At 43.9% G+C, this 27,457-nt stretch overlaps 1 protein-coding gene across 1 annotated transcript in view; it reads right to left on the bottom strand.

Moving 5' to 3' along the window:
* LOC126259203 (protein jagged-1b) overlaps positions 1-27,457 on the bottom strand; it is a 591,182-nt gene that overhangs the window by 460,581 nt on the left and 103,144 nt on the right. Inside the window, exon 2 of the mRNA XM_049955794.1 lies at positions 13,980-14,273. Within this exon, the coding sequence (XP_049811751.1) occupies positions 13,980-14,273 (294 nt within the window). The remainder of the gene's footprint in view (positions 1-13,979; positions 14,274-27,457) is intronic.

Raw genomic sequence — 27,457 nt, 5'->3', positions numbered from 1 at the left:
GTAGGGGGAAGCAATATATTCGATACCTCATCCAGAAACGCGCCCTTTCGAAACCTGGACAGCAAGCTACACCGCGATGCAGAGCGCCTCTCTTGCAGAGTCTGCCACTTGAGTTTGCTAAACATCTCTGTAACGCTATCACGCTTACCAAATAACCCTGTGACGAAACACGCCACTCTTTTTTGGATCTTCTCTATCTCCTCTGTCATCCCGACCTGGTACGGATCCCACACTGGTGAGCAATACTCAAGTATAGGTCGAATGAGTGGTTTGTAAGCCACCTCCTTTGTTGATGGACTACATTTTCTAAGGACTCTCCGAATGAATCTCAACCTGGCACCTGCCTTACCAACAATTAATTTTATGTGATCATTCCACTTCAAATCGTTCCGCACGCATACTCCCAGATATTTTACAGAAGTAACTGCTACCAGTATTTGTTCCGCTATCATATAATCGTACAATAAAGGATCCTTTTTTCTATGTATTCGCAATACATTACATTTGTCTATTTTAAGGGTCAGTTGCCACTCCCTGCACCAAGTGCATATCCGCTGCAGATCTTCCTGCATTTCGCTGCAATTTTCTAATGCTGCAACTTCTCTGAATACTACATCCGCGAAAAGCCGCGTGGAACTTACGACACTATCTACTAGGTGCCAAATGAAGACATACCTTAAAAACGTGCAAGCGGACGGAGTTACCTGTTGTGACTGAAAATCGCACATGGAATACAGTAAGTAAAATTAGCATGTTTTCTAACGAACTGTTTTTCTATCCAGAAAATAAGCCAAATTGTAAATATCTTTCATTACAAAAATGGTTCAAATGGCTAAGAGCACTATGCGACTTAACTTCTGAGGTCATCAGTCGCTTAGCACTTAGAACTACTTAATCATAACTAACCTAAGGACAAAACACACATCCATGCCCGAGGCAGGATTCGAACCTGTGACCGTAGCGGTAGCCCGGTTCCAGACAGTTGCGCCTTGAACCGCACGGCCACTCCGGCCGGCTATCTTTCCTTACAGACCACTGGGGATGTTTTGTTTCAACAAAACGAAAAAAACTATGTTTGGTGGAAAAATACGCATTTTCTAGTAATTGCAAAGACGGATTTAAAAACACATTCAAAAAGAGAATATGAATATATTTAGTGATATACTGAATCGGCGCAATCCGTATGTAAATAAAATTAGTTCTGTCATCTAATCTTTGCAACATTTCATTCCTTTCATTCCATTTCTAAATGTCCCTGCCGTTTATGTTCTTAGTTTCACACTTGTATGTCGAGTGCAGTACAGACTCTCTTCCGCTATCCTTCTTCCCCAAATAGCGCTGCTCGTGTCACTACTTCTCTCGTACGTATTAATACCGACCACTTTAGTCGAGCACCGCGATTTAGTGTCCTAGTCCTTTATGAGTACAGTGAGACTGTATGAGTTGATTGTTTCCAGCAGAGATTTGATTCGGCTGCCTGCGGGAGCAGCGTGTGCAGACGAGTGACAATGAACCCGCCGGCCTGCGCTAGGTCGCGCCGCCGGGCTAGAGGCGGAACCGCGCCGGCGGCGGTGGGCGCGGCGGCTGCGGCTGCGGCGGCGGCGGCGGCGGCCGTGGGAACGCGCGTGGCCGCGTGTCGCTCATTGCGATGCGGCTGGCGCGCGAGCTGGCATACCTCGGCCGCCGGCGGAAACGCCCGCTGCTGCGCCCCCTCCTCCGCCACACGCGACACTTGCTCCGGCCGCCGCGCGACACACGACACGCGACCGTACACGCTCACCGCTCCTTATCTCGCCACCCGCCGCCGTCTTGGCCGCCAGTTTTTCTACCGCTTTCAGATATGGACCTCGAAAGCGACGAACGAAGGCAGCAGCTTTACGTCCCGCCGACGTAGTGGACATTAGACGCGGGGCACATCTTTAATTGGACGACGTTGTCGCAAGAAATTCGCCGGGGCCTTTTCAAAGGCATTAACCCTCCTACGTGATTTGACAAAACTGCACAAAATATGTATGCTTCTCGACGGCCGGAGTGGCCGTGCGGTTCTAGGCGCTACAGTCTGTAACCGGGCGACCGCTACGGTCGCAGGTGCGAATCCTGCTTCGGGCATGGATGTGTGTGGTGTCCTTAGGTTAGTTAGGTATAATTAGTTCTAAGTTCTAGGCGACTGATGACCTCACAAGTTAAGTTGCATAGTGCTCAGAGCCGTTTCAACCATTCGTATGCTTCGCAATCCATACATATTACAAGAACTACAACAATTCTCATTGATTGTCCCGCCTCAGCGGCACATTTGTAGTTGGACTACATGTTTCGAGCACTCCAGATCATGCAGAATGAGATTTTCACTCTGTAGCGGAGTGTGCGCTGATATGAAACTTCCTGGCAGATTGAAACTGTGTGCCGGGCCGAGACTCGAACTCGGGACCTTTGCCTTTCGCGGGCAAGTGCTCTACCATCTGAGCTACCCAAGCGCGACTCACGCCCCGTCCTCACAGCTTCACTTCTGCCAGTACATCGTCTCCTACCTTCCAAACTTTACTACAGAAGCTCTCTTGCGAACCTGGCAGAAGTGAAGCTGTGAGGACGGGGCGTGAGTCGTGCTTGGGTAGCTCAGATAGTCGGAGAATGGGAGTTTTGTGTTAAGATTTCTGCACACTTAGTGCTATGACCCAACAGGGGACATGAAAAAAGGGGTGGGAGGGGTTTGGGAGTCGACGCACTGGCAGTGCCGCGAAGAGACCCCACTGCTAGTGCGGCGTGCACCACAATACAAAAAAAAAAATTAAAAAAAAGATGGTAGAGCACTTGCCCGCGAAAGGCAAAGGTCCCGAGTTCGAATCTCGGCCCGGCACACAGTTTTAATCTGCCAGGAAGTTTCATTCTGGATCATCTTCAGATCTAAGTAGCTCCGCCAGCAACCCATCTTGTCCACTCAGAACCACATATCAGACAACACTTATATGTTGGTTACTTTCTTCTCGCTGACAACTCCCACAAAATGACGAAAGGCAAGAAGTTTAACGCTCATCACATTTTCGCTGTTCATGCAGTAGAACTACCGCATGCCTCCCACTAAATTGAGACAGTGATTTTCAACAGTAAAACCTTAAGAATCAACGCATCAAAGCAGAGAAAGATATTTTAGACGCGAATGAGGAACCTACATTCGCTCTGTCTATACCTTTTTACCTCGCGCAGATGACTGGATTATAGGCAATACACAATGCATCACCTATGCAACGGAGCGCTTTCATTTGTTTACCACATAGCCAACAATAAAAGAAGACTGGAGTCGCCGAGAAGCGTCAGAGAACATTTTGTCTCAACATCCAGTGTTTATTTTGAATTACAATCTATCACAGTAGTTCTAGGAACACAATCGTATGATGATTCGTAATCATAAATAAATTAGTTTCTAGCTGCATACATAATCTAATAACTCCAAATAAGCATCATTTCTGCCATCGGCTGTAATTACGTATTTTCCACTTTTGGCTGATATCGGCTGTGATACAGTTGCCAAGTGGATATGATGCAGTTCCCGAGTGATGGTTGTTATGCATGAGGACAGGTCACCATACTGTCCAATGCGAGCCAGCTGAGTAGTGTTGTCATTTCTGCTACTGCTGTTAAACTGTTAATAGTGTAAGAGGTGTTATTTGTCAGGGTGACTGTCGACCCAATATATTTAAACAGCTCAACCATCTCAAAACTGTAACTGTCCATTGTTATTGAGGTTGTAATGTACTCCTTGCTTCCTGTCCCAGCAGCAATATTTTTTGCTTTCTGTTGGTTGATTTTGCCGGCCGGTGTGGCCTAGCGGTTCTAGGCGCTTCAGTATGGAACCGTGCGACCGCTACGGTCGCAGGTTCGAATCCTGCCTCGGGCATGGATGTGTGTGATCTCCTTAGGTCAGTTAGGTTTAAGTAGTTCTAAGTTCTAGGGGACTGATGACCTCGGGTGTTAAGTCCCATAGTGCTCAGAGCCATTTGAACCATTTGTTGGTTGATTTTCAATCCCATATTCCTACTGGCCCGCTCACGTTCGATGAATTGTTCCTTCATTGCTTTCCGAGTTCTTGCGACTGTTTCTTTGCCATCAGGATAAGCGAGCATCTGCGCTGATTTATAAACGGCCGTCCTTCTGCTCAGCAGACGCGACTGATTCCGCAGTAAATGTAAATTTGAATTGCTAATGGATGGGAAAATTTAGAGGGTAATTATTTCCCTTGCGAGCTGATAAGGTGAAACAAAGCAGAGGGCGCCAGTTAAGGGTAAGAAACTAGTGGAAAAATAGATTTCAATATCTGTGTTGTACCCGACCCGAAGGTGTTTTAGAGTGGTAAGAACAACTCGACCAGCAGCCGTGATAGACGAGGGAGGGGGCTGGAGAGCTGGAGACGGTGGAGGTGCGTTTGGTATCGTTTTGATTGGTGGCCGTGATAGGGCGCTCCGACATGAAGACGCTCTTACGCTCCAAATTACGTTATCTGGAGGCGTGGCGCAGAGTGGACGGGGCGGCAGACGATTAATCTCGTCACGGTAACATTTTCTGAAGGTCAGCGGGCGCCCCTGGCGATGCTGCCTCCACTGTACGGACGCTGCCGACGGAGCCTCAGCTGCTAGACTCCTGGGAACCACTTGTCCCACCTGCGCGTCCGCAACACAGTCTGGCTGCAAGTGATGCCAGGAGCAAATTATGGCTGATTTAAGTTTACCATATTCAATTAAGTATGTCCCTTATTAAGTGAGCAATATTGTCTCCTAGTCAGCTACGGTAACAACAACAACAGCACTATGCCAGTACTCTCGGCTAGAAACTTTTGTCTGCCATTCTTCGCAGCCTTAAGCTTTACATGTCCAACGAATGTTGTAAGATGTCGATTATTCTTGGTGGCGATTCCTTTCAAACCAATATATTTAGCATCAGTATTACATTTTCTTTTCGAGCTGTCGTACTTCTTGATTGAGTAACTTGCAAGTTTACGTCAGTGTTCGGTTCTAGGCGCTTCAGTCGGGAACCGCACTGCTGCTCCGGACGCACGTTCGAATCCTGCCTCGGGCACGGATGTGTGTGATGTCCTTAGGTTAGTTAGGTTTAAGTAGTTCTAAGTCTAGGGGACTGATGACCACAGTTGTTAAGTCTCATGGTCCTTAGAGCCATTGGAACTTCAGTGTTTCAGGGATGGAAACAGTGCTCTAGAAAGGAAATGAACGGAATCGTGAACTACTACAGTTATGAAAGGATATGACGAAGAATTCAATATATCGAAACAAGTGATATCGCTGAGGATCTTGAGTATTTTACAGTGTGATAAACAGTTGTAACTTTCTGCCATTTTCGATACTCAGGCAAAGGTGAATTTTTCTCAAATTGACGTGTTAATGTTAGCAGCGAAAATAGGCAAAAGATGTGCGAAAAGTAGACTAAAGCCTACCGGTTCTGGAAAATTTCAGTCTTATTCGGCGAGATGTACTTAATGACAACGAGAAGAACTGCGCTGTTCTGAAAGCATTTTCCTTCACATATACGGGGTATCTTAAAAGAAACAAAAAACTTTAGGGGCAGGTTCCTTACACCAAAACAAGAAAAAAATGTCTGTAAACGAGGGCTGTAAGGCGCATGCCGTAACGCAAGAGATGTGAGAAATTGTTTATCTTCGATGAAATGAAACGCATTTTTTCTACTGCAAGCTCTTCGCTTTTCAGATTTTGGGAAGATGAAGTACGGACCAAAACATGAAAAGTCCGGTAAATATAAGCTATAAAACGCATACCTTAAGAGCTGCGAGCATTTGGTCACTTGTTGGTTAATACTTCCTCCTCCGAAAACATGGAAAGCAAATACCTTGCAGCAGAAGAGATTTGTTTCACAGTACCGAACATGAACAGGTGCTCATAGTTCTTAAGGTATGCATTTTAGAGCCCATGTTTACCAGACAAAAATGGTTCAAATGGCACTGAGCACTATCGGACTTAACATCTGAGGTCACCAGTCCTCTAGAACTTAGAACTACTTAGAGCTAACTAACCTAAGGACAACACACACATCCATGCCCGAGGCAGAATTCGAACCTGCGACCGTAGCAGTCGCGCGGTTCCGGACTGAAGCGCCTAGAACCGTTCGGCCACTTTACCATACATTTTTTACGTAATTCTTTATAAGGAACTTGTCCCTGAAGTTCGTCGGTGTTCTTTTTGGGACATCCTGTATACAGAACACCGCGCTTATATGTTTGCGAAATGTATTCTCAGAACAAGGAGTAGCGTTGTAATACAATATTATACTTCTGTTTACAGACCTATTGCATATCCTTAAAAATATTATGGATACTTAAAATATCTCGCCAAAGAGAAAAAAGAATTGCTACGAGCAAAAATCAAACTGCACCATACACGCTTCTTTGTATATTATCCATTTAACAGAAATACTTTTTGTGTATTTTGTATAGGTTGTGAAATACAGTCGCGCAGATATTATTCGAGACGCTCTATTATAAATGGTCACGCTTTTACAGAAACGAAATGGGCGTACGGCGTTCTTGGCTGGGAGTAGTGAAAGATGAAATTGTTAGTATTGCCAACGTAGACAGATCACAAAGTGTAGAGAGGAAAAATAATCGCACACGCATTTCCTTGTTTCTCCCGACAAACAAGCTTCGCACAAGTAACATTAAGATTTCACTATTAACATTCCTTACCGCAACGACAATGAAAGTTCGGCCATGAACCATGAAAGAGAAGCCGTGGAACAAAGGGTGTTGCCTTGCCGGAGAAAGCTTCGTTTGCACTACACGTCTTGGTTGAGGCATTGTTTTCACGAATTCCTCACTCCTTCAGCAGAAGCCTGTAATTACCTTAGTAGTGAAACGTGGTATGTACTACTTTGTGCTACTGTTTTACTATTCGACGAAAATGCACCCAACCATTTCAGTAATAATACTCAAATTACTGGGTCAGGTTATTTCTGCTGTATTACAAGCAATACGTTTTTGGACGTCTGTCCATCATAAGAGCATGTATCCACAATACACGCCATATTTATAAACATTATTTCACTACGTACAACAGCGTAAAAAGAGTGCATGACTGATAACTGCAGTCAGCCCGAAACGTCTCACACACATTTTCAAAATTATTAATCACTGTAGAGATGGATAGCTCCTTATGTCGATGATGTTTTCGTTGGATAAAGTGCACTGGTGGAATTATGCCTTAGTAAAATCGAATTATTTGTTCTATTACTTATTTCCCAAATATATCGATGCAAGTACATCTCAGTTGCACTACAATGTTGCCCCTATTAAATGATTTGTAAGATATTATAGTTTGGTGGTAAAAGAATCTGGAAACATTTTCCTACTTTCGATTAGAGCCCACAGCGATTTATACAGTCATTTGTAATTGTGCTCAAATGTTTCATAATTTCGGCATGTCACATGTAACGTCGAATTATTTTGATCAAAAATTGGTGCTGACTTTCGCTGACACACGATATAGTAATTTAGAACCGTAAGGAAGGAAGACAATTTCACTTTTTAATACCTTTTTGATATTTATTGTGTGGTAAATCAATATTGATCCACACTGTACAAGGAGATATGAAACCTTGGCCTTTGATAAAAAACGTTCCGAGATTCACACAGGAGTATATCAGAAAAAGTGTGAAGTTAATGATGTACGTGAATGTAATATCAGAAGGTGATATTTGCCCTTAAGAAACGTTATGCCGCATATACATTTTCGTTATACAATCATTTTTGAAACGCGATATCAGAACTCCCGCTGACAATGACACAACTTTATCTAAACATGTAGAAGACATAAATGAAAGTAGAAATAACTGTGTTTTTACAAAGGTAAACTTTCACCAATATATTATTAAATTTTAATTACTTCAGAACATTGAAAGGTGATGGTTTCTTGCACACTAATTATTCTTTGGTAACTTTATGTAGTGTCGGCCGAAGATAAATCAATGAACATGAACTTAATGCTACGAAATATTGTGCTGCAAAAGAGTGCTGAAAATTAGGTGGGTAAATCGTCTTACTAATGAGAGGTTTATTGAATCAATCTGGGGAGAAATGAAACTTGTAGACAAAAGTACGCCGAACGAAGGTTAAAATAGATGTGTTGGTAGGACACGTCCTGTTGTATCAAGAAGTGGCTAAATTAGTAGGTCAGGGAGGTGGTGGGCGGGGGAAGGAGGGGGTAGGTGCTCAAAATTGCAGAGAAAGGCGAAGACTTGACTGCTGTTAGTAGGCTGCAATCTTTTTGCAGAAACGAAGAGAGTTGCACAAGAGACACTGCGTGAGGGCCGGCGTTAAACCAGTCTTCGGACTGAAGACGTCAGGGTTGTTAGATTCTTTATTAAATTCAGCGTACGTTTAGAAGCAAAGATGACTATCATTGGTGCAGTAAATTTTCAGACACATCAAAATCAATTTTATCCTTTCGAGATATCCATCCCCAGATCCTACAGTCCGTACAGCGAAAGAAGAATTCTAACAGTGAAAGTGGGCTTGGCGCGACTGTTTCGCGCGTCTGCTACAATCAATCGTGTAATGTGATAATGTATTTGTCTGTATCAGGCATGGGGAACCTGTTTTGATCCGCGGGTCCGATTCTCGCCGACAGCCTCGTCGCGTGGTGCGGCAGCAGCGCTCCTAGCGCATAAATTCGAAACTATAGCGTCCGTGACGTTAATGTTGATAAAGCAACTTACCGGTATGAATGGCACTCCTTGCCCGAGACACAACGCTAGCAAATTGTGGCTGAAAGCAAGCGTTTTTTGAGAGTACATTCATTTTATGATCACCCCATCTTTAGATGTTTACTTTTATTTACGCTCCGTGAACACTGTTTATTTGATTACGACATTTTAGAATAGCTGTCTTAAAAACTTCCGTTGCGTAATTCTGCAACGCCGCCAATGCTCACGAAACTTACATAAATGTAAACATCTGAAGATGGGATGTTAGACATCTTGAAATGTCAGTATGGGAAAATAAATGCCTATACAAGCAACGTGTTGAAGCTAATTCATTATAAATTACTTTCAGTTTCAACAGCTGCAGTATTATAATACATCCACAATGGACAAGAATTATTTACCAAAGTTAATACGAGAAAGAACAGAAATAAAAAATAGGGCAGTGAGTAGGTAGGCAGTTTCTGTCGCCAAGCAGTTTGGAGTAACTCTGTGATTTTTTCCCCCAACAGGTGATTCCAGTATTTGAAATTTAATGCGTTAATGTCCGCGAACACCATTTGCAAGCTTTTCTTAAATATATGTCAAAAAATACTTTTGTTAACTGATCGCACAAGCATGGGTTGTTTTTTTAACCTAAATATATAAGCCATCATTTCCACGTTCATTTCAAAAGTTTAAAATTCGAAATCGCTTGAACTTTGCGTATATCGGCTCTGTTATACAGAATCCAAACTGAAAAAAAAATGCGAACAACAGAATAGCAAATTTTCAAACCGATAACACGCTCAATATGTATTGGCAATACTAGGAATATTTTGTATTGTACTGTATGTATTGTATGTTAACCGGGGACCTAGAAACGATGGAGAGCATCCGGGGTTATTGTGCGGTTTGGCCCCCGGTGGACCCCCCCAGGGAACGTCTCACACCAGACAAGTGTAACCCCTATGTTTGCGTGGTAGAGTAATGGTGGTGTACGCGTACGTGGAGAACTTGCTTGCGCAGCAATCGCCGACATAGTGTAACTGAGGCGGAATAAGGGGAGCCAGTCCGCATTCGCCGAGGCAGATGGAAAACCGCCTAAAAACCATCCACAGACTGGCCGGTTCACCGGACCTCGACACAAATCCGCCGGGCGGATTCGTGCCGGGGACCAGGCGCTCCTTCCCGCCCGGAAAGAGAATATTTTACTCAGACGAGAATTTCTCTTAGTGATAATACGACAATATTCGCCCGCAGATGGTCATTAGATTGACGTGTTGGCAATAATATTGAACGTGTGAGGCCCCTTAACGTCCGTGTGACATTTTTACTTTTTCAGATGATAGACACCAATCATATGTTGTACTACACGAAATGGCAGAAACTGCTCAAACCCATGGCAGCCAAGCAGGAAAGGCGTCCCGAGCGGATTACAACGCGAGCGCCTCACACGCGCTCCCACGAATTTCCTCCGCGAGTCGGTTCGAAACCAACTGCGGGCCGAATCCGGCCCGTGGGCCGCCGGTTGCCCATCCGTGGTATATGTGGTAACGCCTCAGTGTTGCCACAGGTGTACAGACGACTCCAGTACCGTGAGTAGTCTTATGTGCTTCTCTGTCGAAAAACCACAACAGCACTGCCTACTGTTGGGGCTTTTCTTTCGTCATACGAACCAGAGTAGTGATAAGAATATGAGGGTTGCAGTTTTTCTAGCCCTTCAAACATCACAGTCGACTAGGGACGAGAAGCGAGGTGTCTGGGAATGCCGCCCCCCAGAGAGGCGTCAAAGTGTGAAGGGTCCGACGATTCCCCCCACGGAGCGGCCACAATTTAACGTCATTATCCCTGGGCGAGTCTGGACACCGGCCCCGGCGGAGCCATTATACATCCGGGGCGCGCAAGGCGTCCGCGAGCGCGCGGGAAATTGGGGCTGCGTTAGCGCCTGCGCGGCCGCGGAGCGTGTCGGCCGCAGCCGGGGCCGAGGAAAATGGGAGCCCATTGTCGGCGCCTCCTTGTTTCTACGAAGCCTCGGCGCCCCGCGGGGAGCGGCGGACCAGCCAGCTAGCGCCGCTTTTGTTCCGCGCCCGTTTACTGCCGCGCCACTGCTCGCCATTGTGCCATGCGATACCTGCTGCTCCACCGCGCTGCGGTCACGTATGCCCAACGATTTCACGCCTGCGTTTCTTTAATTCGAGGGACGACTCGCTGCCTTATAAATAGTGGGGAACCTCGATAGCGCGAGGTAGGGATGCCTCAGACTGTGACTCTCCGATAACAGTGATTTCTTTTAATGTTACTCTTCGATATTTGGTATTTTAGTTGTGATTTGTCACAGTTTTAAATCACATTTTACCAGTTCACAACTGGTACTTTTAATTACCATAGCATTAAATCACATTTTACTACTTCTCAATTTGTATCCCTCCTCCTGTTAACGCTGATTTTCGGTGACTGGTATTTTTAGTTGTGATTTGTCACAGTTTCAAATCACATTTTACCATTTAACAACCTTTATGCTGTTAATGCAACTTTTCGATAACTGTTATTTTTAATTGTGATCTGTGACAATTTTGAATCACATTTTATGAATTCACAATCGAGATCCCACCTTCTGATAATGCTGCTTTTCGGTAACTGGTATTTCTATTTGTAGATTGTCACTGCTTTAAAACACATTTTACCAATTCCCAACCCATATCCCTCCTTCTCTTACTGCTAATTTTCACTAACTGATATTTTCAGCCGTGATTTGTCACAGTTTTAAATCATATTTAACCAATTAACAACCTGTATCCCTGCTGTTGTTAATGCGACTTTTCGGTAACTGGTATTTTTAATTGCAATTTGTCACAGTTTTGAATCACATTATACGAATTCACAGCCTGTATCCCTCCTTCCGGTAATGTTACTTTTCGGTAACCAGTATGTTTGGTTGTGATTTGCCAGTTTTAAATAACATTTTACGATTTCACAGCCTGTATTCCTTCGCAATCCAACAACGTTAAAATGTTCTCACCACAGCTACTCCTCTGTGATTGATCACAAATAATAAATAACAGGAACTGGAAAGTATATATGCTAGCTGGTATATCTGGACAGGTGAACTAGAAATGGGAACTGTTGATTGATTGATTGACTGAGGGCGGCTTATGAGACTAAACGGGAGAACTGTTAATTCCACTACCTGCTTTAGGTGATAATCAGGTTGTGAGGTCACGTAGCTCAGGAATGTGAATGCCAAAAAAAGTTTGTAGAAACGTATTGGCCTAAAGTGTAGTCTAATATTGGCGTTCGCGCCTTATTCAAAAGCAGTTTGCTATGTTTAACGGACTTTTCATCTTAAAAACTAAAACTGCAAGTTAAATTTAGAAAAAATGTTTAGGTAATGGGCAATATTCCGAGGAGAATTTTGATGCATATTATGTTTATTCTGTATATCGCACATAAAAAGAAACGAAAAATGCAGGGGGTCCTCTAAATAACTTTAGACATGATGATTAAAAATTGAGTGAGACGTGGGCACGCTTGTGCATAGACGAAATTTCACCTGAACAAAACAGTCTGTGTAAGTTTTCTTTTGTTTTGGCTTTAAATTTCGTGTTAATGAAACAAGTGTGAAAATATTTAAAGTGTGACGTTCAGAACCATAACATAAATTTCCGCACAGTGCAATACGGATTCGTGTTTAGGATAAGTGGCACATTTCTTGGAGCAAGGGAGGGGGGCGGGGGTTTAGAGATTCTACAGTATATATTCACTGGTTTCACGCCTTCAGCAAGTTAAAAACGAATAAGAGAACGTTGTTCAACTAATGTGGACTTTCAAGCGGACCCGCCATCTTGAAATGTATTTTTGAGGTTATAAACAAAACAATGTTGATACATCAGCTGATCAGGGCTCATCTCAGTGATGCCAACTTGAAGCCATAAAAGTACCAAACTTGCCCTACTATCAGTTTTTTCCCAGACCAATTTGTCTCTTTAAGTATTGAATGACCCTCGCATATGTCCTGGCATGGAAGTTTGCTGCTCGCAAACTTTTAACGGTTCTTAATAGCGCGTTAACTTTAAGAATTTGATAATAGGATAATGTTGTCCCGAAACATAATGCGTTAAATAAATCGCACATTTTTGGCAACTGGAGCGTAATATTCTCACAAGAGAACCTCCCCATCGCACCCCCCTCAGATTTAGTTGTAAGTTGGCACAGTGGATAGGCCTTGAAAAACTGAACACAGATCAATCGAGAAAACAGGAAGATGTTGTGTGGAACTATGAAAAAAATAAGCAAAATATACAAACTGAGTAGTCCATGCGCAAGATAAGCAACATTGGGGACAATGTGAGCTAAGGAGCGCCGTGGTCCCGACGTTAGCGTGAGCAGCTGCGGAACGAGAGGTCCTTGGTTCAAGCCTTCCATCGAATGAAAAGTTTAATTGATTTTATTTAATTGATGATAATCACAACCACAAGAAAACCTAAATCGTGCAAGGTAGAAGAATCTTTTTACCCATTCGCCAAGTGTACAAGTTAGGTGGGTCGACAACATATTCCTATTATGTGACACACATGCCGTCACCAGTGTCGTATAGAATATATCAGACGTGTTTTCCTGTGGAGGAATCGGTTGACCTATGACCTTGCGATCAAATGTTTTCGGTTCCCATTGGAGAGGCACGTCCTTTCGTCTACTAATCGCACGGTTTTGCTGTGCGGTCGCAAAACACAGACACTAAACTTATTACAGTGAACAGAGATGTCAATGAACGAACGGACAGATCATAACTTTGCGAAAATAAAATTTTCACTGGAGGAATGGGTTGAACCAAGGACCTCTTGCTCGGCAGCTGCTCACACTAGCCACGGGATCACGGCGCTCCTGAGCTTACGCTATCCTTGATTTTGCCTATCTTTCACATAGACTACTCAGTTCGTATATTTTGCTTATTTTTTCATAGTTCCACACAACTTCTTCCTGTTTTCTCGATTCATCTGTGTTCAGTTTTTCAAGGCCTATCCACTGTGCCAACTTATAACTAAATCTGAGGAGGGTGCGATGGGGAGGTTCCCTTGTCAGTACTGGCTCCGCAATGTATTGAAAGGACATAAATATTTAGAAATCTATGACGTCTTCTTGAGTATACTGCGAGAACCTACCCTACAGACGGTCAGTGCTATTGCACTACATTCGTAATTGTGTAATAAACGTCGAGCGTGTGGAGGGGCCCTCTGGGGACTGCGGCAGGTGTGTGGCGCAGCGGCGCGGCGGCCGGTACTCACCGTCCAGCGGAAGGTGAAGGGCAGGACGATGGTGTCGGCGCCCGAGTCGGGGTCGGCGAGCGTGAAGGAGCTGCCGCCGAGCACGGCGGAGGAGGCGTTGCCGAAGGAGCAGGAGCCGGTGGCGGTGACGCTGCTCTGGTACTCCTTGAGGCAGACGCGGAACAGCGTGCTGCACGGCCGCGGGCACTGCGACGCGTCGCCCGCGCCGCCGCAGCAGCCGCCGTCCAGCAGCCGCGACCGCGGGTTCGACATCTCCAGCACCTGCAGCTCGAAGTACCCGGAGCCGCGCGCCTCCTGCACACACACACCAGAAGCATCGGCGTTAGCTCTCCTCGCACTGATGACCTGAAAACGTCTTTGACGCCCCATAACACTCCTTTCCCTAGACGACCACGTGAGTTAGACCAGTTCGGTATTACGTGAAAAGTATTCACAGTTGCAAATATGTACAACCATCAGCTCTATTATGGAATGACGTCAGTGAAAATTTGTGCCGGCCGCGGTGGTCTAGCGGTTCTAGGCGCTCAGTCCGGAACCGCGCGACTGCTACGGTCGCAGGTTCGAATCCTGCCTCGGGCATGGATGTGTGTCATGTCCTTAGGTTAATTAGGTATAAATAGTTCCAAGTTCTAGGGGACTGATGACCACAGATGTTAAGTCCCATAGTGCTCAGAGCCATTTGAACCATTTTTTCTTTTTTTAAATTTATGGCGAAACTGGGCTAAAACCCGGATTTCGCGCTAGTCGCGAACGGACGCCTTGCTATTAGGCTATCCGGGCGCATACCACTGCCAGGCCCAAACTTCCACATGTCGTCAACCACGTATCTACAAACTGCACTCGTACATTAACTACGTAAACGTAGAACCAAAGAAACTGGTACAGGCATGAGTATTCAAGTACAGAGATATGTAAACAGGCGGAATACGGCACTGCGGTCGGCAACGCCTATATAAGACATCAAAAAGAGTCAATGTGCGAACCATTCAACGGAACATCATCGACGTGCGCATTCGGTGCCGAAGGCCCAATCGTGTACTCTTGCTGACTGCACGATATAAAGCTTTACGCCTCCCCTAGGCCCGTCAACATTGACATTGAACTGTTGATGACTGGAAATACGTTGCCTGGTCGGACAAGTCTTGGGTCAAATTGTACCGAGCGGATGGTCGTGTACGGGTATGGAGAATACCTCATGAATCCATGGACCCTGCAAGTCACCAGGGGACTGTTCAAGCTGGTGGAGGCCCTATAATGGTGTGGGGCATATGGAGTTGGAATGATACGGACCCCTGATACGTCTAGATAGGACTCTGACAGATGACACATACGTAAGTATCCTGTCTGATCACCTGCAACCGTTCATGTCCATTGTGCATTCTGACGGACTCGGGCAATTCCAGCAGGACAATGCGACATCCCGAAAGTCCAGAATTTTTACAGAATGGTTCCAGGCACACTCTTCTGAGATTAAACACTTTCGCTGGCCACCAAACTCCACAGATATGAACATTATTGAGCATATCTGGGATGTCTTGCAATGTGCTGTTTAGAAGATATCTCCATCCCCTCGTACTCTCACGGATTTAGGTCCCCCTATTTTGATCTCTCCATCTCGTTAGCAATGAAATACAAGTCTTAGAGGCTCTGATGTCGCGAGGGTTCTTTGAGAATGCATACTCTGCTTGTCTTCGCGGCAGTGTTAATTCATTCATGACATTTGAGTTAATTTGTCCAATACAGCTCATGAGACGCCTTTCCACGAATTATAGTCCACTATTTGCCTTATACAAGTTATTAAAAAAAGTATTCCGTATTTTGAGAGATCAGAACAGAAAGAAATGTCCAGTATACATAGGCGCTAAAATGCATACCTTAAGAGCTATTAGCATCTTCGCCACTGCAAGCTCCTCGCTACTAACAAACAGTGTGAAGAAAATGAGTAGTAGGCTTCTATTATGCCGGTAGATGCAAAGGCAAAAGTGCGGTGTAAAAGCATTTCACAAAGTTATCAAAACAAAAACTGGCCGCATTACGACTAATGTCTGCACTGCACTAACACAGAACTGTGAATACGGTTTACTGTAACAAAAATTAGCGGATATTTACTGCCTGCTGCTTCCATGGGCAATAACAGAGGACTTTGTCCACATTTGATCGCAGCATTCTGTAGGACTTTCGTAATGGCAAACAGCTTGCAGCACAGTAGATTCTTTCAGAAGAGCGAACATCAACAAGTGCTGATAGCTCCTAAGGTATGCATTGTGGAGCCCATAGTTACTAGACTTTGTACCTTGTTTTGATCCATACTAACACCTCTCAAGATATGGAATACTTTTTGGAGAAAAAAACACGCTCTGTATAGTACTCGAATTTGAGCTAATACGGTAACAAACTGATTGTCCATGACTGTTCGCAGCATCCTTACCAAATCCTCGACAGAATTTCATTGAAGCTGTCTTCGTGAAGTATATACGAAACAAGCAAAGGTGTATAAGTAACAACGACACATTTATAAAATGTGATGTGTTAACTTCAGGTAGTAATTGGAAAGGAATAAAATATGGAATTATACAGCCAGGATTCGAACCTGCGACCGTAGCGGTCACGCGGTTCCAGACTGAAGCGCCTAGAACCGCAGGCCACACTGGCCGGCTTGAACCAGTTATCCGAGATGGTAAGAGTAAGTCGTATGTGGGAATACTACTTTCATCTACAAGTTAGAATTGATTCCCGCTTGCACAGTGATGGTCTACAAAGACTAGTTGTACTCCAGAGCACTCTAGTTCAAATGGTTCAAATGGCTCTGAGCGCAATGGGACTTAACTGCTGAGGTCATCAGTCCCCTAGAACTTAGAACTACTTAAATCTAACTAACCTAAGGACATCACATACATCCATGCCCGAGGCAGGAGTGGAACCTGCGACCGTAGCGGTCGCGCGGTTCCAGACTGTACCGCCTATAACTGCTCGGCTACCCCGGCCGGCAGCACACTAGTTAAGCACGCTTTTCCTTAGATAATGTAATAATGTTTGTGAGAATTGGGAAGACTCTTACTCTTGATACACACCGATTAAAAACGTCTATACTCTCTTGCGAGACTCCGAGACGGTAACAAAATAATGTCTACGCATTCACACAGAATTCGATAAGTGTGACGTAGCATTTAATGCAGGGCAGTAGAGACGTCTGTATTCTCGCCTTTACGCGCCTGCGCGGTAGTCAACGACGGGAAACATCTATTAATGCTTGTACAGGAAAACATACAGCACACCCTTCACGCACTGCAGTATTAATACAGCTGCAAAATTCCAGCTGCGCTGACGGTTTGTACCTTCGCGCTTGCTGCCAGAACAGAAGGTAACGCGGCCGTGTTTGAGCACACTGTGACCGCGCGCCGCTTCGTCCCGCACAGCGGCTTGCGGCAAACAGGATGTGATGTCAGAACGAGCGATCACTGGCCACCCGGAGAATGCGGCTCCCGCTGCGTCGTTCGCCGCTGACATCCCTGCGGCACTCTGCCCAACACTTACTTTCAAAAGAAAGAAGAATGGGCAATGCGATGGCTCTACAGACAACATTGCTCTGCGGGCTTTCACTGACGATACCACTCCAAATGAATTGTTGGCACTGGTTTACCAGCAGTAATTGTATAATTCCAGCTTTGCTCAAGATGTGTTCTGTCAATTTATTTACCAGCTCTTTATAAGAGGTGTCACGAAAATATTCCATATTTTGAGGGTTGTTAGTATGGACCAAATCAAGTAAACAAAGTCCACTAAACATGGGCTCTAAAATGAATACCTCAAGAGCTACATGCACTTGTTCATTTCACTACTGTGAAGTACATCTCTTCTACTGCAGATTCTTTTCTGTTACGAACCAACTACTCCACGGAGTGCAATAAACAGTAATAACACAGTTCTTTGTTATTGTCCAGGGATGCAGCATGCAGCAAACATCTGTTATTATTGTTGTTGTGGTCTTCAGTCCTCAGACTGGTTTGATCCAGCTCTCCATGCTACCCTATCCTGTGCAGGCTTCTTCATCTCCCAGTACTTACTGCAACCCACATCCTTCTGGATCTGCTTAGTGTATTCATCTCTTGGTCTCCCTCTACGATTTTTACCCTCCACGCTGCCCTCCAATGCTAAATTTGTGATCCCTTGATGCCTCAGAACATGTCCTACTAACCGGTCCCTTCTTTTTTGACAAGTTTTGCCACATACTCTTCTTCTCCCCAATTCTATTCAATACTTCATCATTAGTTATGTGGTCTACCCATCTAATCTACAGCATTCTTCTGTAGCACCACATTTCGAAAGCTTCTATTCTCTTCTTTTCCAAACTATTTTTCGACCATGTTTCACTTCCGTACATGGCTACACTCCATACAAATACTTTCAGAAACGACTTCCTGACACTTAAATCTATACTCGACGTTAACAAATTTCTCTTCTTCAGAAACGCTTTCCTTGCCATTGCCAGTCTACATTTTATATCTTCTCTACTTCGACCATCATCAGTTATTTTGCTCCCCAAATAACAAAACTCCTTTACTACTTGAAGTGCCTCATTTCCTAATCTAATTCCCTCAGCAATACCCGACTTAATTCGACTACATTCCAATATCCTCGTTTTGTTTCTGTTGATGTTCATCTTATATCCTCCTTCCAAGACACTGTCCATTCCGTTCAACTGCTCTTCCAAGTGCTTTGCTGTCTCTGATAGAATTACAATGTCATCGGTGAACCTCAAAGTTTTTATTTCTTCTCCATGGATTTTATACCTACTCCGAATTTTTCTTTTGTTTCCTTTACTGCTTGCTCAATGTACAGATTGAATAACATCGGGGAGAGGCTACAACCCTGTCTCACTCCCTTCCCAACCACTGCTTCCCTTTCATGCCCCTCGATTCTTATAAGTGCCATCTGGTTGCTGTACAAATTGTAAATAGCCTTTCGCTCCCTGTATTTTACCCCTGCCACCTTTAGAATTTGAAAGAGAGTATTCCAGTCAACATTCAAAAATGGTTCAAATGGCTCTGAGCACTATGGGACTTAACAGCTGTGGTCATCAGTCCCCTAGAACTTAGAACTACTTAAACCTAACTAACCTAAGGACATCTCACACATCCATGCCCGAGGCAGGATTCGAACCTGCGACCGTAGCAGTCGCGCAGTTCCGGACTGCGCGCCTAGAACCGCGAGACCACCGCGGCCGGCCCAGTCAACATTGTCAAAAGCTTTCTCTAAGTCTACAAATGCTAGAAACGTAGGTTTGCCGTTCCTTAATCTTTATTGTTTCTACTGTAAACAAAATCACAGATCCGAGTAAAAGTAGTGCATACATCAGTTTTAATGAAACCAATTTATATAAAGTTTTTGACATGCTTTGACATTGTAGTTTTGTCTTTTTAATTGCCCATGTAACGCAAGAATATTATCCACACTGGGAAATGACAGAGGTGACTTTCTGTTCTGGCTGGCAAATGAAGCAACCTCCGAGCCCGCGTCTTGTATGCTGAGAAATATCCCGAGGTCGGGGTACCATCCGCAGTCTTTTCCGGTCTTACTATGAATGGGCACTATATTGAGCACCTCCTCTAGCGATGTCTAGGAAGCACAGCTCGTATGTAATAACAAGCAGATTAGATTAGAATCTCTGCTGTTTCTCAGTAACGGAAGTGTTCTCACTCGCTTACTGAATTCTGTAGGTACTTCGTAACAGTAAAGCGTTTGCAGCAGAAGAGATATGTTTCACAGTAGTGAAGATGAACAGGTGCATATAGCCCTTAAGACATGCATTTTAGAGCCCATGTTTATTGTTTTACTGCATATGCTTTTGGCCTACTTTTCGTCCACATTACCACCTCTCAAAAAAAAAAAAAATGGAATACTTTTTTAGCACCCTGTACATGAATTCCTAAAAATATATATTCCACTGCTTTAGATTACTTTACAACGCGGAAAAAAACTTACCAGAGATACCCATACTACTAATTTTGTCATTAGGATACGGTATAAAATATAACAAAGAAGTTTCGTAGCATCGCGCCATCAGATGTACTAAATGGCATTAGTGAATTGTCTAACAGCGTAAAACTTACTCCATTACTAATTACACAATCTTTATACGTTTTGTTCTGCGTGATGTTATGTTCTAAAGAACAGTAATTCTGTGTTTGCCATAAACTAGTTGCTGGCTGTCAAGACGACATATAGCTTCACTGCCGCCGCTTTCGTGCTGCTAAACACGTTGAACACTGCTGCAAATCAAATGTTACTGTACTCCTAATAACATTATTTATTTGCTAATGACGGCGTGAAATTCGAAATGCTTAGAGTGAAGCAGGTATATTGATTTCTTCATGGTTCGCTGTATCATTTGCAGAACGGTGTGTACGGAATATTACTTTCTTACCATCAAACGTCTTTCTCGGCTTTGCACATGATGAAAACGTGGTTATTTGTAGAGGTCATGGCGTATCATGTTTTTGCACTAATGCCACTATAAAATATTTATATTTAGCAAAAAGGTATTCCCGAGAACTGAGGGTTGTATCCAATTACACTAGATTCTAGATTATAACACGACGATACGTATGTGTAGTGTTATTATTATTTATTGGCCTTTAGCTTTCACCATATACAGGGTGTTTCAAAAATGACCGGTATGTTTGAAACGGCAATAAAAACTAAACGAGCAGCGATAGAAATACACCGTTTGTTGCAATATGCTTGGGACAACAGTACATTTTCAGGCGGACAAACTTTCGAAATTACAGTAGTTACAATTTTCAACAACAGATGGCGCTGCGCTCTGGGAAACTCTATAGTACGATATTTTCCACATATCCACCATGCGTAGCAATAATATGGCGTAGTCTCTGAATGAAATTACCCGAAACCTTTGACAACGTGTCTGGCGGAATGGCTTCACATGCAGATGAGATGTACTGCTTCAGCTGTTCAATTGTTTCTGGATTCTGGCGGTGCACCTGGTCTTTCAAGTGTCCCCACAGAAAGAAGTCACAGGGGTTCATGTCTGGCGAATAGGGAGGCCAATCCACGCCGCCTCCTGTATGTTTCGGATAGCCCAAAGCAATCACACGATCATCGAAATATTCATTCAGGAAATTAAAGACGTCGGCCGTGCGATGTGGCCGGGCACCATCTTGCATAAACCACGAGGTGTTCGCAGTGTCGTCTAAGGCAGTTTGTACCGCCACAAATTCACGAAGAATGTCCAGATAGCGTGATGCAGTAATCGTTTCGGATCTGAAAAATGGGCCAATGATTCCTTTGGAAGAAATGGCGGCCCAGAGCAGTACTTTTTGAGGATGCAGGGACGATGGGACTGCAACATGGGGCTTTTCGGTTCCCCATATGCGCCAGTTCTGTTTATTGACGAAGCCGTCCAGGTAAAAATAAGCTTCGTCAGTAAACCAACTCTGCCCACATGCATATCGCCGTCATCAATCCTGTGCTCTATATCGTTAGAGAATGTCTCTCGTGCAGCAATGGTAGCGGCGCTGAGGGGTTGCCGCGTTTGAATTTTGTATGGATAGAGGTGTAAACTCTGGCGCATGAGACGGTACGTGGACGTTGGCGTCATTTGGACCGCAGCTGCAACACGGCGAACGGAAACCCGAGGCCGCTGTTGGGTCACCTGCTGCACTAGCTGCGCGTTGCCCTCTGTGGTTGCCGTACGCGGTCGCCCTACCTTTCCAGCACGTTCATCCGTCACGTTCCCAGTCCGTTGAAATTTTTCAAACAGATCCTTTATTGTATCGCTTTTCGGTCCTTTGGTTACATTAAACCTCCGTTGAAAACTTCGTCTTGTTGCAACAACACTGTGTTCTAGGCGGTGGAATTCCAACACCAGAAAAATCCTCTGTTCTAAGGAATAAACCATGTTGTCTACAGCAGAAAGACGACGTACAGAATGGCGCACCCATAGACTGCGTTGTCTTCTATATCTTTCACATCACTTGCAGCGCCATCTGTTGTTGAAAATTGTAACTACTGTAATTTCGAAAGTTTGTCTGCCTGAAAATGTACTGTTGTCCCAAGCATATTGCAACAAACGGTGTATTTCTATCGCTGCTCGTTTAGTTTTTATTGCCGTTTCAAATATACCGGTCATTTTTGAAACACTCTGTATATTGTTTCACACACACACACACACACACACACACACATATATATATATATATATATATATATATATATATATATATATATATATATATATATATATATAACGGGTGATCAAAAAGTCAGTATAAATTTGAAAACTTAATAAACCACGGAATAATGTAGATAGAGAGGTAAAAATTGACACACATGCTTGGAATGACATGGGGTTTTATTGGAACCACCCCATATTGCTAGACGCGTGGAGGATCTCTTTCGCGCGTCGCTTGGTGATGATCGTGTGCTCAGCCGCCACTTTCGTCATGCTTGGCCTCTCTGGCCCCCAGACCTCAGTCCGTGCGATTATTGGCTTTGGGGTTACCTGAAGTCGCAAGTGTATCGTGGTCGACCGACATCTCTAGGGATGCTGAGAGACAACATACGACGCCAATGCCTCACCATAACTCCGGAAATGCTTTACAGTTCACAACATTATTCCTCGACTACAGCTATTGTTGAGGAATGGTGGTGGACATGTTGAGCATTTCCTGTAAAGAACATCATCTTTGCTTTGTCTTACTTTGTTATGCTAATTATTGTTATTCCGATCAGATGAAGCGCCATCTGTCGGACATTTTTTGAACGTTTGTATTTTTTTGGTTCTAATAAAACCCCATGTCATTCCAAGCATGTGTGTCAATTTGTACCTCTCTATCTACATTATTCCGTGATTTATTCAGTTTTCAAATTTATACTGACTTTTTGATCACCCGGTATATATACAGACGTGTGTGTGTGTGTGTGTGTGTGTGTGTGTGTGTGTGTGTGTGTGTGTGTGTAAATTCGAATGTTTTAGAACAGTTTTGTGCAGTCTTTTGTAGCATTCTGGTATTAGATGCGTATACCTGCGCAAGAGTGGATCTCTGTTCCGCATGCCAACAAAGCCATCATGCAGGTTGGCAACAAATGACCAAATTTACAAGTCTTTATAAAAGGATTGCAGTAGTCTGGGGCTCCGAAAGAAACAAAGATCTGTGTCCTCTTGTTCTCCACGATATCAGAAAGGTGGTCTCTACAATGTGCATCCTATGAAGAGGTTGACGGAAGCGGCGGCAATTAAATTTGAATCTAGCTATTAAAAAGTTGCGGTACCGAGACATTGAATGCGTATGGGATTACATGGAATAGGGGCGACGGGTAAATTATTGCGTACTTCTTGTTATGTATGGGTGAAATTGAAGTAATCGTCACTGCGAAGACTGGTACGAACATCAGCTGGTCAGGATTGAACCTGGGGCTTTAGAGTAAGCTCATGAACACATGTGGTCATTAATCGATAACTGAAGAGAATCGTGGTCAGTTTATCGTTTCCAAGTAATGGTAGAAACCAAAGACAGTAAAATCGGCGTGATCTTGCGCTGTTTTCATGCACCATAAATTTTTGGGAAGTTTTCTTACGGAAGAAATAGCATGTACAGGTAGTAATGAGAGAGCGAGATGTACCAAGACTCATGCGGAAAACTCCACCAAATTTTTATTTTTGCTAAAGAGCTAAAATTAACGTAAAGCGATGAGCTTTAGTGGCTTGTGTGTCAGGTGTTTGGCGGCACAGAAAACACGTAAAACAGCGAACTCGCTGGGAGCAAAACTAAATTATTAACGCGTGTGCTTTAAAATCCAACTGACGCGGAGAAACAGAAAGAAAGCTGTAATTAGAGAGCGGTGGGTCAAAAAGATAGCAGCAACTGCATCGAGGAAACCAGGTTTCTGGTTTTTTTATATGTCTGACATTCGTAGAGCGTTCTCCTCGAGGGTCATTATACCATTAAGCAATTTCTTTAATTATACTCTCCTCTTCTGATGCCTGAAACTCTATGCTGCATCTCTTACATCAGAAAAGAAAAAAAAAGGTCATTATCCTATTTGATGGACGGTGGCAATTACCTCCCCTTTTAAATCAAAATGTTTGTTTGCACGTCTTGAAGGAGGACAAATTGACAACGGCGACACTTAACACACTAAGAAGGCGCGAAGTGTGAAGTCGAGTCGTGCGCTATGAATACTACCACACAACCCTTCTTTCAGAAACCGCTGAGCTTTTGTGTTGCTGTTTGAAAATCACGGGCGTCCTTCACCACTGCCCACATGCAAATACAACCAAAGCAACATTAGGCTAAGTAGTGTTGTTTTTACCAACAATTCCATTGAGCACTTCACTTGCACATGGTAAGGCGCTCGTCTTTTACACTCGTGTGATTGAGTAGAGGATCCCAATAATGAGCTCAGATCAGCAACACAGCAGCTGTCTACAACAGCTGCAAAATGCATTGAAATTGAAGGTGGACTTTTTGAACATCTTATGTGAGGAAATGTACGCAGTTAAACGAAACATTAGATCACAATGTTTTATTTAACATCACCTGAATTTGTCCTGTTCCCCATTGTTTTCGTTAGTTTATTCGGAAGCTGTTAAGAACAAGACATATGCTTATATGACGTTTTTTGTTCAGTATCACTAATATTGTCACCCCACGAAGTATGTACATTTCCTCATGTCTCACCATGTACTAATATATGACGTCTTCTACTTAAATTTTAAAATAATCTTTCGGATGGATTATTTTTTCAAGATCGTAAATGTGCAGCGTCTCGGTATTTGTTATTGTTGAAGTAGCAGACGTCTAGATACGAAACAGTCAGTCTCTTGTTTTATTTATTTACACTCATTTGGATAGATGGTTTAGTTTGACATAGTCTCTTTACAAAAGTCTCTTTACAAACAAATTTGTCCAATAGCAGAACAATACGAATCTGTGTGTTTGTCGCCTGTAAATTTCATGTTAGTTAATCTCTATCGTACTAAAGCAGCATCTGGAAAACAGTAATAACCGTACTTTATGATATAGAATTACGTCCTGTGTATTTTGTTGTAGGTAATTCTAGAACAGCTGTAACGATTACGTTGCAGTGATTGCATATTAATCTTACACATCTAAAACTGGAATTAAAATCCCAAACATCGACGCCAGCCGAAATATTGTGCAATGCAGTGCATTTGTAAAACTCCCGGTCGTCCTGATTTTGAGTTTCAATCAAGGTAATTCTCGCTTAATTACACAGCACCATAAACAATATTTTTGCTTCATCTTGCGAGTTGAGATGAAGCTAACGACCTAGTTCCTTTTTGAAGCTACGGTCCGAACAAAAACACAATAAATAAATATCTAAAGAAGTACTACTATAGTTAACTGCAATAACTCGCATCGTACGGAAAATAAAGCAGTATCTTGAATGGCTGCAGCAGAAGTTACTTTACAGCAAACAAAACTATTTGTTTGCGTTTGCTTGTGGCAACTCTCAGAGAATTTGCCGTACGGTGCTAATTAGCCGTCTACAAACTCATTAATAAGAATGAATCACATCTGTTCAGCCGATATACCGAGCTGCGTCACTGCTACATATATATCTACGCATAATTTCAGAAACACCCATGACTCTATGAATGAGTGTCCAGTGACATGTTAGGGATATAGGCTCTTCAATACAGATACTGAAACCACGTGAAATGTCGCTGAGGATTTGTATAAGCAGTAATGATACGAATAATCTTCTGGAGAGCTACCTAGTCCCCAGCGTTGCCCGTGGGTCGTTAAACCGTCGTCGAGAATTGGTCAGGTGTTCCACCAGGCCGGTCATCGGCTCTATACGATCCGTCAACTAAATTAAGCGCTCTCAAATTTCATTGGCGACCGCTCCGTGGAAGACGTAAAAGGACCAGTAAAAAGTCGCCGGTCGGACATTGAGAACTAATTAATGGGCAAAGTCGCCGGAGGTAATCTGTGCGCGGGAGTGCGGGCGCCGGCAAGTGCCGTAATGCCAGGATGGGCAGTTTTAATTACGGCCGGCGTTGTGGGCGGTCGGGGACCGCGGGCGTTCTCTGTGCGCAGCTGGCGGCTCCACCAGCTGGGGACCGAACCGTGCTGAGCCGCCTCGCAGACTATTGAATCAAAGCTGCGCGCGAGTGTAAATCAAAGGAAAGAGGATGCAGTACGGCACCGGTGCGTTACGTACAGGGCTTCTAAAATATGGGAACAGTGCACGTTACGTACCATAATGGGAATAGCTTCCGGGGACTAGGCAGCTGAAAAGTTATTCTCTCTGCATCATCTTACACCGAAAAGCCACAGAAACTGGTACACTTGTCTAATATTGTGTAGCCACCCGCGAGCACGCATAAGTGCCGAAACATGACGTGGAATGGATTCGACTAATGTATGATGTAGTACTGGAAGGAATTGACACCACGCATCCTGCAGGACTGTCCATAAGTCCGTAAGAATACGAGGAGGTGGTGATCTCTTCTGAACAGCGCGTTGCAAGACATCCCAGATACGTTCTATAATGTTCATGTCTGGGAAGTTTGGTGGCCAGCGGAAGTGTTTAAACTAAAAGGGTGTTCCTGGAGCCACTCTGTAGCAATTCTGGACGTGTGGCATGTTGCATTGTCCTGCTGGAATTTCCCAAGTCCGTCGGAGTGCACAATGGACATGAAAGGATACAGGGGCTCGGACAGGATACTTACGTACGTGTTACCTGCCAGAGTCGTATCTAGACGTAACAAGTGTCCCACATCAGGGATCCCATACCGCACCAACTGCACACGCCCCACACCATTACAGAGCCTCCACCAGCTTCAACAGTCCCCTATTGACATTGAGGGTCCATACCCGTTCACGACCATCTGTTCGATACAATTTGAAATGAGACTCGTCCGACCAGGCAACATGTTTCCAGTCATCAACAGTCCAATGTCGGTGTTGACGGGCACAGACGAGGCGTAATGCTTTGTGTTGTGCAGTTATCAAGGTTACACGAGAAGGCTTCGGCTCCGAGAGCCCATATCAGTGATGTTTCGTTGAATGGTACGCACGCTGACATTTGTTAATGGCCCATCACTGAAATCTGCAACAATTTGCGGAAGGGTTGCGCATCTGTCACATGTACGAATCGAAGTACACAGATGCTTCAGAAGCGAACAGAACACGTGGCACGCTTGAACAAGCTTTTGTTGTAAGGGGATTTCAAAACTTAAGTTACACATTATTATTACAGATCATGTACCTTTTTTTTAATGCTGTTCTACATTTGAATATGTCACAAATACGCGACACTGTTTCTCAACAGTCACCAAGTCTCTGGAAACAGCGGTTGAAACATAAAAATAAAAGCATCGAATTCCTCGACGATAGAAATCCGCTTCTTGTTTACGGAGCCATTCGAGAACCGTTGTGTGAACTCATCGTTGGAACATCTCTTTCCCCTAGATGTCCTTTCAGCGT

Source organism: Schistocerca nitens, chromosome 5 (genome assembly GCF_023898315.1).
Source record: "Schistocerca nitens isolate TAMUIC-IGC-003100 chromosome 5, iqSchNite1.1, whole genome shotgun sequence".
NCBI classification, from domain to species: Eukaryota; Metazoa; Arthropoda; class Insecta; order Orthoptera; family Acrididae; genus Schistocerca; species Schistocerca nitens.
Note: the sequence above shows the minus strand (reverse complement) of the source record. Positions and strands in the feature narration are given on the sequence as shown.